The 16,504-nt window shown below is 58.2% G+C and overlaps 1 protein-coding gene across 1 annotated transcript in view; it reads left to right on the top strand.

The window, feature by feature from the left end:
• Positions 1 to 16,504, top strand: part of LOC140404557 (polyamine-transporting ATPase 13A3-like) — a 121,079-nt gene that overhangs the window by 55,800 nt on the left and 48,775 nt on the right. Inside the window, exons 9-16 of the mRNA XM_072493161.1 lie at positions 5,910 to 5,982; positions 6,527 to 6,658; positions 7,490 to 7,663; positions 8,278 to 8,435; positions 9,419 to 9,607; positions 10,545 to 10,606; positions 13,671 to 13,827; positions 15,825 to 16,018. Of these exons, the coding sequence (XP_072349262.1) occupies positions 5,910 to 5,982; positions 6,527 to 6,658; positions 7,490 to 7,663; positions 8,278 to 8,435; positions 9,419 to 9,607; positions 10,545 to 10,606; positions 13,671 to 13,827; positions 15,825 to 16,018 (1,139 nt within the window). The remainder of the gene's footprint in view (positions 1 to 5,909; positions 5,983 to 6,526; positions 6,659 to 7,489; positions 7,664 to 8,277; positions 8,436 to 9,418; positions 9,608 to 10,544; positions 10,607 to 13,670; positions 13,828 to 15,824; positions 16,019 to 16,504) is intronic.

The following is a 16,504-nucleotide window of genomic DNA, read 5'->3' as shown; positions in this document are numbered from 1 at the left end:
GGACGGGGGTCTGTGATTCCCCCACACGGTGACGGGACAGGGGTCTGTGATTCCCCCACACGGTGATGGGACGGGGGTCTGTGTCTGTGATTCCCCCACATGGTGATGGGACGGGGGTCTGTGATTCCACCACACGGTGACGGGACGGGGGTCTGTGTCTGTGATTCCCCCACACGGTGATGGGACGAGGGTCTGTGATTCCCCCACACGGTGACGGGATGGGGTCTGTGATTCCCCCACACGGTGGTTGGACGGGGGTCTGTGATTCCCCCACACGGTGATGGGACGGGGGTCTGTGTTTCCCCCACACGGTGGTTGGACAGGGGTCTGTGATTCCCCCACACGGTGATGGGACGGGGGTCTGTGATTCCCCCACACGGTGATGGGACGGGGGTCTGTGTCTGTGATTCCCCCACACGCTGACGGGGGTCTGTGATTCCCCCACACGGTGACGGGACGGGGGTCTGTGTCTGTGATTCCCCCACACGGTGACGGGACGGTGGTCTGTGTCTGTGATTCCCCCACACGGTGATGGGACGGGGGTCTGTGATTCCCCCACACGGTGATGGGACGGGGGTCTGTGATTCCCCCACACGGTGATGGGACGGGGGTCTGTGATTCCCCCACACGGTGACAGGACGGGGGTCTGTGATTCCCCCAGACGGTGACGGGACGGGGGTCTATGTCTGTGATTCCCCCACACGATGACGGGACGGGGGTCTGTGTCTGTGATTCCCCCACACGGTGATGGGACGGGGGTCTGTGATTCCCCCACACGGTGACGGGACGGGAGTCTGTGATTTCCCCACACGGTGATGGGACGGGGGTCTGTGTCTGTGATTCCCCCACACGGTGATGGGACGGAGGTCTGTGTCTGTGATTCCCCCACACGGTGATGGGACGAGGGTCTGTGATTCTCCCACACGGTGACGGGACGGGGGTCTGTGTCTGTGATTCCCCCACACGGTGATGGGACGAGGGTCTGTGATTCCCCCACACGGTGACGGGATGGGGTCTGTGATTCCCCCACACGGTGGTTGGACGGGGGTCTGTGATTCCCCCACACGGTGGTTGGACAGGGGTCTGTGATTCCCCCACACGGTGATGGGACGGGGGTCTGTGTTTCCCCCACACGGTGGTTGGACAGGGGTCTGTGATTCCCCCACACGGTGATGGGACGGGGGTCTGTGATTCCCCCACACGGTGATGGGACGGGGGTCTGTGTCTGTGATTACCCCACACGGTGATGGGACGGGGGTCTGTGTCTGTGATTCCCCCACACGGTGATGGGACGGGGGTCTGTGATTCCCCCACACGGTGACAGGACGGGGGTCTGTGTCTGTGATTCCCCCACACGGTGATGGGACGAGGGTCTGTGATTCCCCCACACGGTGACGGGATGGGGTCTGTGATTCCCCCACACGGTGGTTGGACGGGGGTCTGTGATTCCCCCACACGGTGATGGGACGGGGGTCTGTGTTTCCCCCACACGGTGGTTGGACAGGGGTCTGTGATTCCCCCACACGGTGATGGGACGGGGGTCTGTGATTCCCCCACACGGTGATGGGACGGGGGTCTGTGTCTGTGATTCCCCCACACGCTGACGGGGGTCTGTGATTCCCCCACACGGTGACGGGACGGGGGTCTGTGTCTGTGATTCCCCCACACGGTGACGGGACGGTGGTCTGTGTCTGTGATTCCCCCACACGGTGATGGGACGGGGGTCTGTGATTCCCCCACACGGTGATGGGACGGGGGTCTGTGATTCCCCCACACGGTGATGGGACGGGGGTCTGTGATTCCCCCACACGGTGACAGGACGGGGGTCTGTGATTCCCCCAGACGGTGACGGGACGGGGGTCTATGTCTGTGATTCCCCCACACGATGACGGGACGGGGGTCTGTGTCTGTGATTCCCCCACACGGTGATGGGACGGGGGTCTGTGATTCCCCCACACGGTGACGGGACGGGAGTCTGTGATTTCCCCACACGGTGATGGGACGGGGGTCTGTGTCTGTGATTCCCCCACACGGTGATGGGACGGAGGTCTGTGTCTGTGATTCCCCCACACGGTGATGGGACGAGGGTCTGTGATTCTCCCACACGGTGACGGGACGGGGGTCTGTGTCTGTGATTCCCCCACACGGTGATGGGACGAGGGTCTGTGATTCCCCCACACGGTGACGGGATGGGGTCTGTGATTCCCCCACACGGTGGTTGGACGGGGGTCTGTGATTCCCCCACACGGTGGTTGGACAGGGGTCTGTGATTCCCCCACACGGTGATGGGACGGGGGTCTGTGTTTCCCCCACACGGTGGTTGGACAGGGGTCTGTGATTCCCCCACACGGTGATGGGACGGGGGTCTGTGATTCCCCCACACGGTGATGGGACGGGGGTCTGTGTCTGTGATTACCCCACACGGTGATGGGACGGGGGTCTGTGTCTGTGATTCCCCCACACGGTGATGGGACGGGGGTCTGTGATTCCCCCACACGGTGACAGGACGGGGGTCTGTGATTCCCCCAGACGGTGACGGGACGGGGGTCTGTGTCTGTGATTCCCCCACACGATGACGGGACGGGGGTCTGTGTCTGTGATTCCCCCACACGGTGACGGGACGGGAGTCTGTGATTCCCCCACACGGTAATGGGACGGGTGTCTGTGATTCCCCCACACGGTGACGGGACGGGAGTCTGTGATTTCCCCACACGGTGATGGGACGGGGGTCTGTGTCTGTGATTCCCCCAGACGGTGATGGGACGGGGGTCTGTGATTCTCCCACACGGTGACGGGACGGGGGTCTGTGTCTGTGATTCCCCCACACGATGACGGGACGGGGGTCTGTGTCTGTGATTCTCCCACACGGTGACGGGACGGGGGTCTGTGTCTGTGATTCCCCCACACGGTGATGGGACGGGGGTCTGTGTCTGTGATTCCCCCACACGGTGACGGGGGTCTGTGATTCCCCCACATGGTAACGGGACAGTGGTCTGTGTCTGTGATTCCCCCAGACGGTGATGGGACGGGGGTCTGTGATTCTCCCACACGGTGACGGGACGGGGGTCTGTGTCTGTGATTCCCCACACGGTGATGGGACGGTGGTCTGTGTCTGTGATTCCCCCACACGGTGATGGGACGGGGGTCTGTGATTCCCCCACACGGTGATGGGACGGGGGTCTGTGATTCCCCCACACGGTGATGGGACGGGGGTCTGTGATTCCCCCAGACGGTGATGGGACGGGGGTCTGTGTCTGTGATTCCCCCACACGGTGATGGGACGGAGGTCTGTGTCTGTGATTCCCCCACACGGTGATGGGACGGGGGTCTGTGATTCCCCCACACGGTGATGGGACGGGGGTCTGTGATTCCCCCAGACGGTGATGGGACGGGGGTCTGTGATTCCCCCACACGGTGATGGGACGAGGGTCTGTGATTCCCCCACACGGTGATGGGACGGGGGTCTGTGATTCCCCCACACGGTGATGGGACGGGGGTCTGTGATTCCCCCACACGGTGATGGGACGGGGGTCTGTGATTCCCCCAGACGGTGATGGGACGGGGGTCTGTGATTCCCCCACACGGTGATGGGACGGGGGTCTGTGATTCCCCCACACGGTGATGGGACGAGGGTCTGTGATTCCCCCACACGGTGATGGGACGGGGGTCTGTGATTCCCCCACACGGTGATGGGACGAGGGTCTGTGATTCCCCCACACGGGGATGGGACGGGGGTCTGTGATTCCCCCACACGGTGATGGGACGAGGGTCTGTGATTCCCCCACACGGGGATGGGACGAGGGTCTGTGTCTGTGATTCCCCCACACGGTGATGGGACGAGGGTCTGTGATTCCCCCACACGGGGATGGGACGGGGTCTGTGTCTGTGATTCCCCCACACGGTGATGGGACGGGGGTCTGTGTCTGTGATTCCCCCACACGGTGACGGGACGGGGGTCTGTGTCTGTGATTACCCCACACGGTGATGGGACGGGGGTCTGTGATTCCCCCACACGGTGACGGGACGGGGGTCTGTGATTCCCCCACACGGTGATGGGACGGGGGTCTGTGTTTCCCCCACACGGTGGTTGGACAGGGGTCTGTGATTCCCCCACACGGTGACGGGACGGGGGTCTGTGTCTGTGATTACCCCACACGGTGATGGGACGGGGGTCTGTGATTCCCCCACACGGTGATGGGACGGGGGTCTGTGATTCCCCCACACGGTGACAGGACGGGGGTCTACGTCTGTGATTCCCCCACACGATGACGGGACGGGGGTCTGTGTCTGTGATTCCCCCACACGGTGATGGGACGGGGGTCTGTGATTCCCCCACACGGTGACGGGACGGGGGTCTGTGATTCCCCCACACGGTGATGGGACGGGGGTCTGTGTCTGTGATTCCCCCACACGGTGATGGGACGGGGGTCTGTGTCTGTGATTCCCCCACACGGTGACGGGACGGGGGTCTGTGTCTGTGATTCCCCCACACGGTGACGGGACGGGGGTCTGTGTCTGTGATTCCCCCACACGGTGATGGGACGGGGGTCTGTGATTCTCCCACACGGTGATGGGACGGGGGTCTGTGTCTGTGATTCCCCCACACGGTGATGGGACGGGGTTCTGTGATTCCCCCACACGGTGATGGGACGGGGGTCTGTGTCTGTGATTCCCCCACACGGTGACGGGACGGGGGTCTGTGATTCCCCCACATGGTAACGGGACAGTGGTCTGTGTCTGTGATTCCCCACACGGTGATGGGACGGGGGTCTGTGATTCCCCCAGACGGTGATGGGACGGGGGTCTGTGTCTGTGATTCCCCCACACGGTGATGGGACGGGGTTCTGTGATTCCCCCACACGGTGACGGGACGGGGGTCTGTGATTCCCCCACACGGTGATGGGACGGGGGTCTGTGTCTGTGATTCCCCCACACGGTGATGGGACGGGGGTCTGTGATTCTCCCACACGGTGACGGGACGGGGGTCTGTGTCTGTGATTCCCCCACACGATGACGGGACGGGGGTCTGTGTCTGTGATTCCCCCACATGGTGACGGGACGGGGGTCTGTGTCTGTGATTCCCCCACACGGTGACGGGACGGGGGTCTGTGATTCCCCCACACGGTGATGGGACGGGGGTCTGTGATTCTCCCACACGGTGATGGGACGGGGTTCTGTGTCTGTGATTCCCCCACACGGTGATGGGACGGGGGTCTGTGATTCCCCCACACGGTGACGGGACGGGGGTCTGTGAATCCCCCACACGGTGACGGGACGGGGGTCTGTGAATCCCCCACACGGTGACGGGTCGGGGGGTCTGTGATTACCCCACACGGTGATGGGACGGGGGTCTGTGAATCCCCCACACGGTGACGGGATGGGGGTCTGTGATTCGCCCACACGGTGACGGGACGGGGGTCTGTGAATCCCCCACACGGTGACGGGACGGGGGATCTGTGATTACCCCACACGGTGATGGGACGGGGGTCTGTGATTCCCCCACACGGTGACGGGACGGGGGATCTGTGATTACCCCACACGGTGACGGGACGGGGGTCTGTGAATCCCCCACATGGTGACGGGACGGGGGTCTGTGAATCCCCCACATGGTGACGGGACGGAATGGATGTAATTCGGACTGGTTGCCAACCACCTCTCCCTCCCCATCCCCCGATTTAACCCCTCTCCCCGCCACCCCCACGCCTTGGGCAACTCGCCAAGGGTGGACCCGCCCTCCAAGTGCGAGCCCACCAGAAGGTGTCGGTTCGACTCGGGAAGTCTTCACAGCCAAACCCAATGGTGACTGTTGATGTCAGCCTGTGTGCTGGCATTGATTTAGGAATGGCCTGTTCTCTTCCTGTCTCTTGTGGGGTGGGTCTCATGGGGGCTGTCCTTCTCTGTTCTTTCAGCAATACACCATGCTGCATGAGATGGTGCGGTCGCACAACTCCATCCGAGTGACGGTACTCAGGAAGGGAAGTGGTGAGTCTCGGGGAGGAGTGGCGAGGTCGGGGGATTGCACTGGGTGTGGGGGTGGGGGCGGTTTTGTTTGGGGGGAGGGGTGGGGGGGTAGTGTCACGTGAACTCAGGCCCAGAGGGTGACCTTCCAGACCTGGATGGGGCAGTGGATAAAGCATTGCAATCCTGTTCCCGGTGCGGGACCTTCTATCGTGGAATCCCGACAGTGCAGAAGGAGGCCATTCGGCCAATCGCTCCGGGTGTGGTCTCACCGAGGGGCCTGTACAGCCCCAGGGAGATGTCCTTGCTCCGTGTACTGGGGTCCTCTCGCAATGAAGGCCATTTACCTTCCGACTACTTGAGCATTCCCCTCTCCTGTTAACGATCCTTTTGCTTTTCTGTGGGATCTTGCTATGCAACAACATTGCCTGTCTCCCCCCCCCCCCCCCCCCCCCCTCCTCCCAAGCGTCGCTACGGGTCGTCCTGACGTGGTGGGAAGGGGCAGTGTAAAACTCCACAGAGCGGGTCCACACTTTAATCCACGGTTTATTCCCCTCGCCGCCCCCAGTCTCCCAGATTGTCAGCTCGTCGGAGTTGGTGCCTGGTGATGTGATCATTATCCCGCAGCAGGAGATGATCCTACCCTGCGACGTGGTGCTGATGAATGGAGCCGTGGTCGTGAATGAGAGCATGTTGACAGGTCAGCACAACAAGGTCGGAATTAGTGACGGGGGAGGAGGGGGGATTCAGCTCCCCCACCCCCTCCGACAACCCTCCAAAACCCCTTCCGATAACCCTCCACTCCTCCACCACTAACCCTCCAACCCCCCCGACAATCCTCCAAACCCCACTCCGACAACCCTCCAAACCCCCCTCCGATAACCCTCCACTCCTCCCTCCACTAACCCTCCAACCCCCCCGACATCCCTCCAAACCCCACTCCGATAACCCTCCACTCCTCCCTCCACTAACCCTCCAACCCCCCCGACATCCCTCCAAACCCCACTCCGATAACCCTCCACTCCTCCCTCCACTAACCCTCCAACCCCCCCGACATCCCTCCAAACCCCATGACAACCCTCCACTCCTCCCTCCGATAACCCTCCACTCCCTTGTTGATCAAAATTCTCTCGAACTGAACCTTGAGCACGTCCAGTGACCCTCAGCCACCACTGCCCTCTGGTGAGGGGTGGGGGGGGGGGACTCCACAGGCTCTACCCCCCCCCCCCCAACCTCCCTCTCTCTGTCTCCCCCTCTCTCTCTCACTCCCCATCTCTCTCTCTGTCACCCCCTCTCTCCCCCTCCCTCTCTTCCCCTCTCTCCCCCTCACTTTCCCCCCACTCTCTCTCCCCCCACTCTCTCTCCCCCCACTCTCTCCTCCTCGCTCTTTCTCCTCTTCGCTGTTAATGGCATTTAAATACCCCCAGCTCTCGGGGTGGTCTTTGAACTCGTGTCTCTGACTTATTGCTCCGGTTGTTTTCCCGTGACCCCCCCCCCCCCCTGCTCTGGGATTGTATTTTGTGTTCTGCAGGGGAGAGTGTGCCTGTGACTAAGACCCCCCTGCCTGATATTTGTGAAGCTGGGAACTACAATGACCCCATCTTCAGGCTGGAAGACTACAAGCGGCACGTCCTCTTCTGCGGGACTCTGATCATCCAAGTCCGCCCCTACGAGAATTACGTGAAAGCAGTGGTCATCCGCACAGGTAAGGGACTGGTCCCGCCCCGCCAGCGCTTCGGGAGCAAGCGGTCAAACCCCAGGGAGCCTACAAACCCGGGACCAGTCTCAAATGGGTTAAGACACACTCGGCGCCCGCGCCCTGCAGGAACGGGCATTAAAGGGTCATCTATCCGAGGTGAACAGGTGACTGAAGGGGATGGGGGCGGAGATGGGCTCACCTGTTGAATATTTTGCTGACGGTCCGGGGCCGGGACTCGGTCGTCGAGAGCGATCCCCTGGGCCGGGATCAGGACAAACACAAGAATGTCAAATTTCACCTCAGGATTAGGACAAACACAAGAATGCCAAATTTCAAATGATCACAATTTTTAGTAAAGCGAGCTTCAGCGACGTTCTTCCCGATCCAATAATCACCAAAATGTCCGAACGCAGCAAATTCTTCAAACGTGAAATAAAAGCCGAGGTTCTGACACAAGTCATTGAACGTATCTCTGTGCAGATACTGCCGATCTGCTGGGTGCGAACAGGCATTAATTTCACATTACCTTGCTGGAGATCTACACCAGGCGTCTTTTCCTGCCTCTCCCTAACATATCCTGTCACTCTCTCTCTCTCTCTCTCTCTCCCGTTCCCTCACAGGATTCCTCACCACGAAAGGCCAGCTGGTCCGTTCCATTCTCTTCCCCAAGCCGGTCGACTTCAAACTTTTCCGTGACGCTCGCCGTTTCGTCATCTGCCTGGTTCTGGCCGCAGTGCTGGGGTTCGTCTATACCATCATCATCAGTTCCATTCGAGGGGTGAGGGACCTTTCACCTCGTGAGGAAATCAGGGAACGGGGAGGGGGAGTGGGCACAGTTTGAGAGTACGGGGTCTCCCTTTTGTGGCGGAGGTGAGGGGGAATTTACACTTTCACGGGCGCTGCGTGTGTGAGAGACTCGGCCACATACAGCAGTGGAAGCTGAGAATCACTGAATATCTTCAAGGCCAAATGAGAGAAATGTCTGATTGTGAATATAACTGAAAGGGGAGATAAAATTCTGCAGCTTCCACCCATGAGGACAAACAAAAGAATACCAAATTTCAAACAATCACAACCATTTATACTACAATGCAACACTCCCTCAGTACTGACCCTCTGACAGTGCGGCACTCCCTCAGTACTGACCCACTGAGAGTGCGGCACTCTCTCAGTACTGACCCTCTGACAGTGCGGCACTCCCTCAGTACTGACCCTCTGACAGTGCGGCACTCCCTCAGTACTGACCCTCTGACAGTGCGGCACTCCCTCAGTACTGACCCTCTGACAGTGCGGCACTCCCTCAGTACTGACCCTCTGACAGTGCGGCACTCCCTCAGTACTGACCCCCTAACAGTGCAGCACTCCCTCAGTACTGACCCTCTGACAGTGCAGCACTCCCTCAGTACTGACCCTCTGACAATGCGGCACTCCCTCAGTACTGACCCTCTGACAGTGCGGCACTCCCTCAGTACTGACCCCCTAACAGTGCTGCACTCCCTCAGTACTGACCCTCTGACAGTGCGGCACTCCCTCAGTACTGACCCTCTGACAGTGCGGCACTCCCTCAGTATTGACCCTGGATGTCCGGATTTGTGCCGAGCTCTGCTGTGGGCGACCCCGGGCTCTTGCTCCTGGGTGAAGGTTCAGTCATCAGGAGGTTGAGGTTAAGGGAGGGAGAAACGGACAGTCAGACCGATTGGATGCAAATCTGTTCCCCTCGATTGACTCGCCGTTTTGTTGGTGTGTGACGGCCATTCACAGGAACCCGTCCCCGAGATCCTGCTCAAAGCATTTGACGTCATCACCATCGTGGTACCGCCGGCGCTGCCCGCTGCCGTGACGGTCGGCGTTGTTTACGCCCAGCGGCGGCTAAAGAGGAAAGGGATCTACTGCATCAGCCCACATCGCATCAACCTGTGTGGCCAACTCAACCTGGTCTGCTTCGACAAGGTGGGTTTGAGGGGTTTCCATTCCGGCAGTGTGCGCCAACCCCCCCAATCCCCCCCCCAATGCCCAGTGTGCGCCAACCCCCCCAATCCCCCCCCCAACGCCCAGTGTGCGCCAACCCCCCCAACCCCCCCCCAATGCCCAGTGTGCGCCAACCCCCCCAATCCCCCCCCAACGCCCAGTGTGCGCCAACCCCCCCAATCCCCCCCCAATGCCCAGTGTGCGCCAACCCCCCCAATCCCCCCCCCCAATGCCCAGTGTGCGCCAACCCCCCCAATCCCCCCCCCAATGCCCAAGTGTGCGCCCACCCCCCAATCCCCCCCAACGCCCAGTGTGCGCCAACCACCCCCAATCCCCCCCCAATGCCCAGTGTGCGCCAACCCCCCCAATCCCCCCCAACGCCCAGTGTGCGCCAACCCCCCCAATCCCCCCCAACGCCCAGTGTGCGCCACCCCCCCAATCCCCCCCCCAACGCCCAGTGTGCACCAACCCCCCAATCCCCCCCAACGCCCAGTGTGCGCCAACCCCCCCCAATCCCCCCCCAACGCCCAGTCTGCGCCAACCCCTTACCCCTCCCCGCCCGCAAAGTCAGCGCCAACCCCCCAATTCCCCCCGCCCAGACTGCGCCAACCCCCCAACTCCCCCTCCCCGCCCACTCTGCGCAAAACCCCCAAATCCCCCTCCCCGCCCAGTCGGCGCCAATCTCAGTGAGCGCCAACCCCTCACCCCCCCCCCACACCCCATCTCAGTGGCACATTGGTTAGCATTGCTGCCTCACAGTGCCGAGGACCCTGGTTTGATCCTGGGGGGTGGGCGGGGTGGGGGTGTCCGGGGGGGGGGTGTCCGGGTGATCCGGGGGGACCCTCGAGGCCCCGTGTCTGCCGGGTTACACAGTTGCCCGCCATTGACATCCGTTCTCTGTCTCTTCCTCCCGCTGAAGACCGGCACCTTGACGGAAAACGGAATGGATTTGTTTGGTGTCGTCCGAGCGAAAAACAAGAAGTGAGTATGTTGCCCATCAGCGGCCATCCCATAATCTCACTGGATGGGACAGAGGGGTCTCGTCCTGCTGCCATTTCGCATGTGGTCAATATCCACCTTTCCCAAATCAACATGTCCCCTATAAACAGAGTTCACCCACGGACACGTCCCCTATAAACAGAGCTCAGCCACGGACACGTCCCCTATAAACAGAGTTCACCCACGGACACGTCCCCTATAAACAGAGCTCACCCACAGACACGTCCCCTATAAACAGAGCTCACCCACAGACACGTCCCCTATAAACAGAGCTCACCCACGGACGTCCAGAGTTCACCCACGCACACGTCCCCTATAAACAGAGCTCACCCACAGACGTCCAGAGTTCACCCACGTACACGTCCCCTATAAACAGAGTTCACCCACAGACATGTCCCCTATAAACAGAGCTCACACACGGACACGTCCCCTATAAACAGAGCTCACACACGGACACGTCCCCTATAAACAGAGCTCACCCACGGACACGTCCCCTATAAACAGAGCCTACCCACGGACAAGTCCCCTATAAACAGCTCAAACACGGACACGTCCCCTATAAACAGAGCTCACCCACAGACACGTCCCCTATAAACAGTTCACCCACGGACACGTCCCTATAAACAGAGCTCAGCCACAGACACGTCCCCTATAAACAGAGCCCACCCACAGACACGTCCCCTATAAACAGTTCACCCACGGACACGTCCCTATAAACAGAGCTCACCCACGGACACGTCCCCTATAAACAGAGCTCAGCCACAGACACGTCCCCTATAAACAGAGCCCACCCACAGACACGTCCCCTATAAACAGTTCACCCACGGACACGTCCCCTATAAACATAGCTCACCCACGGACACGTCCCCTATAAACAGAGCCCACCCACGGACATGTCCCCTATAAACAGAGCTCACCCACGGACACGTCCCCTATAAACAGAGCTAACCACAGATGTCCAGAGTTCACCCACGGACACGTCCCCTATAAACAGAGCTCACCCACAGACATGTCCCCTATAAACAGAGCCCACCCACGGACACGTCCCCTATAAACAGAGCCCACCCACGGACACGTCCCCTATAAACAGAGCTCACCCACCGGACACGTCCCCTATAAACAGAGCTCACCCACGGACACGTCCCCTATAAACAGAGCCCACCCACGGACACGTCCCCTATAAACAGAGCCCACCCACGGACACGTCCCCTATAAACAGAGCTCACCCACGGACACGTCCCCTATAAACAGAGCTAACCCACAGATGTCCAGAGTTCACCCACGGACACGTCCCCTATAAACAGTTCACCCATAGACACGTCCCCTATAAACAGAGCTCACCCACGGACAAGTCCCCTATAAACAGAGCTCACCCACAGACACGTCCCCTATAAACAGTTCACCCACAGACATGTCCCCTATAAACAGAGTTCACCCACGGACACGTCCCCTATAAACAGAGCTAACCCACAGATGTCCAGAGTTCACCCACGGACACGTCCCCTATAAACAGAGTTCACCCACGGACACGTCCCCTATAAACAGAGTTCACCCACAGGACACGTCCCCTATAAACAGAGCTTGCCCACGGACTCGTCCCCTATAAACAGAGCTCACCCACGGACACGTCCCCTATAAACAGAGCTCACCCACGGACACGTCCCCTATAAACAGAGCTCACCACAGACACGTCCCCTATAAACAGAGCTCACCCACGGACACGTCCCCTATAAACAGAGCTCACCCACAGACACGTCCCCTATAAACAGAGCTCACCCACGGACACGTCCCTATAAACAGAGCTCACCCACGGACACGTCCCCTATAAACAGAGCTCACCCCACGGACACGTCCCCTATAAACAGAGCCTACCCACGGACAAGTCCCCTATAAACAGCTCAAATACGGACACGTCCCCTATAAACAGAGTTCACCCACGGACACGTCCCCTATAAACAGAGCTCACCCACGGACACGTCCCCTATAAACAGAGCCTACCCACGGACAAGTCCCCTATAAACAGCTCAAACACGGACACGTCCCCTATAAACAGAGCTCAACCACAGACACGTCCCCTATAAACAGAGCTCACCCACGGACACGTCCCCTATAAACAGAGCCTACCCACGGACAAGTCCCCTATAAACAGCTCAAACACGGACACGTCCCCTATAAACAGAGCTCACCCACAGACACGTCCCCTATAAACAGAGCTCACACACGGACACGTCCCCTATAAACAGTTCACCCACAGACACGTCCCCTATAAACAGAGCCCACCCACGGACCCGTCCCCTATAAACAGAGCTCACCCACGGACACGTCCCCTATAAACAGAGCTCACCCACGGACACGTCCCCTATAAACAGCTCAAACACGGACACGTCCCCTATAAACAGAGCTCACCCACGGACACGTCCCCTATAAACAGAGCCCACCCACGGACCCGTCCCCTATAAACAGAGCTCACCCACGGACACGTCCCCTATAAACAGAGCCCACCCATGACACGCCCCCAATAAACAGCTCTCCCACGGACACGTCCCCTATAAACAGAGCTCACCCACGGACACGTCCCTTATAAACAGAGCTCACCCACGGACACGTCCTATATAAACAGAGCTCACCCACGGACACGTCCCCTATAAACAGAGCCCACCCACGGACCCGTCCCCTATAAACAGAGCTCACCCACGGACACGTCCCTTATAAACAGAGCTCACCCACGGACACGTCCTATATAAACAGAGCTCACCCACGGACACGTCCCCTATAAACAGAGCTCACCCACGGACACGTCCCCTATAAACAGAGCTCACCCACGGACATGCCCTTATAAACAGAGCTCGCCCACGGACACGTCCCCTATAAACAGAGCTCACCCACGGACACGTCCCCTATAAACAGAGCTCACCCACGGACATGCCCCTTATAAACAGAGCTCGCCCACGGACACGTCCCCTATAAACAGAGCTCACCCACGGACACGTCCCCTATAAACAGTTCTTACGTGTGTATAATCCATGTTTTTCTTCCGATTTCTCAGATTCATCTACAGTGACGATGATCTGAAGATGCAGGTCTTCAACGAGGACGAGGTCCTGGCTGCCATGGCGACGTGTCACTCCCTGACCCTCGCCTCCTCGGAGACCACGCTCCAGGGAGACCCGCTGGACTTGACCATCTTTCGAGCGACTAACTGGGTGCGCACGGCCTCCCGACGGACAGCTGGGCTGCGGGGCGGGGGGGGGGGGTGCAATGGGGGGGCAATGGGGAGGGGGGAAATCCCTATCCGATCTTGGATGTCCGGCACTGTGCCTGAACCCATGTTGGAGTGTCTGGGGACAGGGAGAGGTCGACCCCACCCCCCAGTTTACTTTGTAGTCTCCCTGGCATGGGGGTGGCGTGGATCCTTCTAGAATAGGGGAGGCGGAATACGGGGAACAGGCAGGGGAGGGGAGAGAGAGGGGCGAAAGTAGGCGATGGGAGAGCGGGAGAGAGGCTGAGGGACAAAGTGGGGGGGGTTGTGAAGAGAGGGTGAACGAGGGGACTGGGGGCGAGGGAGAGTGGTGGGCTTTGACAGAGGGAGGGGATAGGAAGGGAGACCGGAAACGGGATAGGGATGAGGAGCAGTAATTCCCACACAAATGGGGACAGCAGCGAGAGCGAGGTGAAGGAATGGGCCTAAAAACAGGCTGAGTCTAACCTCTGCAATCGCTGCCTTTAATTGGGGACCGTTTCTATGGCAAAGGGCCGGGAGCAGTGGCGACAAGGAACCAGGAATGCTCACTGAAAGGGGGAAGGCCGATGGTTAAACAGAGAGCTATTTGGTCAGGGGAATCTTCACTGGAGGTGACAACTGAAGTTCAAACTGGATCGTCCACGGCGAGGGAGCAAAATATAAAACTAATAACAAAAGAATTTCATTGCTCTAGCGCCACCCCCAACCACCGGACATCTCAAAGCGCTTCATCAAGTGCTTTTGGAAGCACAGTCACAAGTTTTAACGAGGAGCTGAAGGAAATTGGTATTAGTTAAGAAATGGTTTGGGGAAAATTAATAGGATTGAAATCGGGTAAATCTCGAGGGCCTGATAATCTTTGGCCCAGAGTATTTAAGGAAGCCCTGGAAATAGTAGATCCATTGGTGGGTCATTTTCCAAAATTCTTTCGATTCTGGAATGGTTACTACAGATTGCAGGGTTGAAGCGGAGAAAAAACAGGGAACTATAGACCAGTGAGCCTAACGTCAGGAGTGGGGAAGTTGCTGGAGTCCATTATCATTTGGAAAGCAGAGGTGTAATCAGACAAAGTCAGCATGAATTTACGAAAGGGAAATCATTCTTGACAAATCTACTAGAACTCTTTGAATTCTAGTAGAGTTGACCAGGGAGAACTGGTGGATGTGGTTTATTTAGACTTTCAGAAGCCTTTCGACTTTGATTTGATTTATTGCCCCATGTACCGAAGTACAGTGAAAAGTATTTTTCTGCGGGCAGAGGAATGTACACAGTACGTACATAGTAGACAAAAAGAATAATCTACAGGGTACATTGACAAATGGTACATCGACAAAACAGTGATTGGTTACAGTGCGGAACAAGGGGCCAAACAAAGCAAATACATGAGCAAGAGCAGCACAGGGCGTCGTGAATAGTGTTCTTACAGGGAACAGATCAGTCCGAGGGGAGTCGTTGAGGAGTCTGGTAGCTGTGGGGAAGAAGCTGGTCCACGTCTGGATGTGCGGGTCTACAGACAAGGTCTCGCATAGCAGATTAATATGTAAAGTTAAAGTGCATGGGATTACGGGTAGTGTCTTGAGATGGATTGAACGTTGGTTAGCAGACAGGAAGCGAAACGTTCGAATAAATGGGTCTTTGTCTGATTGGCAGGCAGTGACTGGTGGGGTACCGCAGGGATCTGTGCTCGGACCCCAACTGTTCACGTTATATATTAATGATTTGGACGAGGGAACTAAATGTAACTCCAAATTTGCAGATGACACGAAGTTGGGTGGGAGGGTGAGCTGTGAGGAGGATGCAGAGACGCTTCAGCGGGATTTGGACAGGCTGAGTGAGTGGGCACGTGCGTGGCAGATGCAGTATAATGTGGATAAATGTAAGGTTATCCGCTTCGGTAGCAAAAATAGGAAGGCAGATTGGTGCGGAGGGGAGAGTATTGATTGTGAATGTCCCCCACAGGTTCTGGAGGAGATGGTCTCTCAGGCGAGCAGGTTGAAACGGACCAATCCGCTGATTATCGTGAAACCTACCCAGAGTTCCGCTAAGTCGAAGTCCAATGCCAGCGATGGGATGGTAACGGTCACTCAACCTCTCCATGACGGGCTCTATCTCTCCTCTTTCTCCATCCTCGCTTTCACTCTCCCTCTGTCCCTGTCTTTCTCTCTATCCCTGTTTCTGTTTCTTTGTCCTCCCTTCTCTCTTTTCCCTCTCGGCCTTTATCATTTTCTCTTTCTCCCTTAGTCTGTCTTCTGTTTTCTTTCTCTTTCTCTCTCGCACTGCCCCTCTCTCTCGTTCTGCCCTTCTCTCTCGCTCTGCCCCTCTCTTTCACGCTCTTTCGCTCTCTCTCTCTGTCCCTCTCTATCTCTCTCCCCGTTTCTCTCTCTCCCCATTTCTCTCTCTCCATTTCGCTCTCTCTCTCCCCGTTTCTCTCTCTCCCTCCCTGCATCTCACTCTCACTCCCTGTATATATCTCTCTCTCTCTCTGCCTCTCTCTTTCTCCACCTCTTTCTCTGTCTCTCTCTATCTCTCTCTCTCTCTGCCTCTGTCTCTTTCTCTCTGCCACTCTCTCTCTGCCTATTTCTCTGTCTCTCTCTATCTCTCTCTCTCTGCCTCTCTCTCTCTCCGCCTCTTTCTCCGTC

This window comes from Scyliorhinus torazame, chromosome 31, assembly GCF_047496885.1.
Source record: "Scyliorhinus torazame isolate Kashiwa2021f chromosome 31, sScyTor2.1, whole genome shotgun sequence".
NCBI classification, from domain to species: Eukaryota; Metazoa; Chordata; class Chondrichthyes; order Carcharhiniformes; family Scyliorhinidae; genus Scyliorhinus; species Scyliorhinus torazame.
The sequence above is the reverse complement of the archived record's forward strand: the minus strand, read 5'-3'. Positions and strand labels throughout refer to the sequence as shown.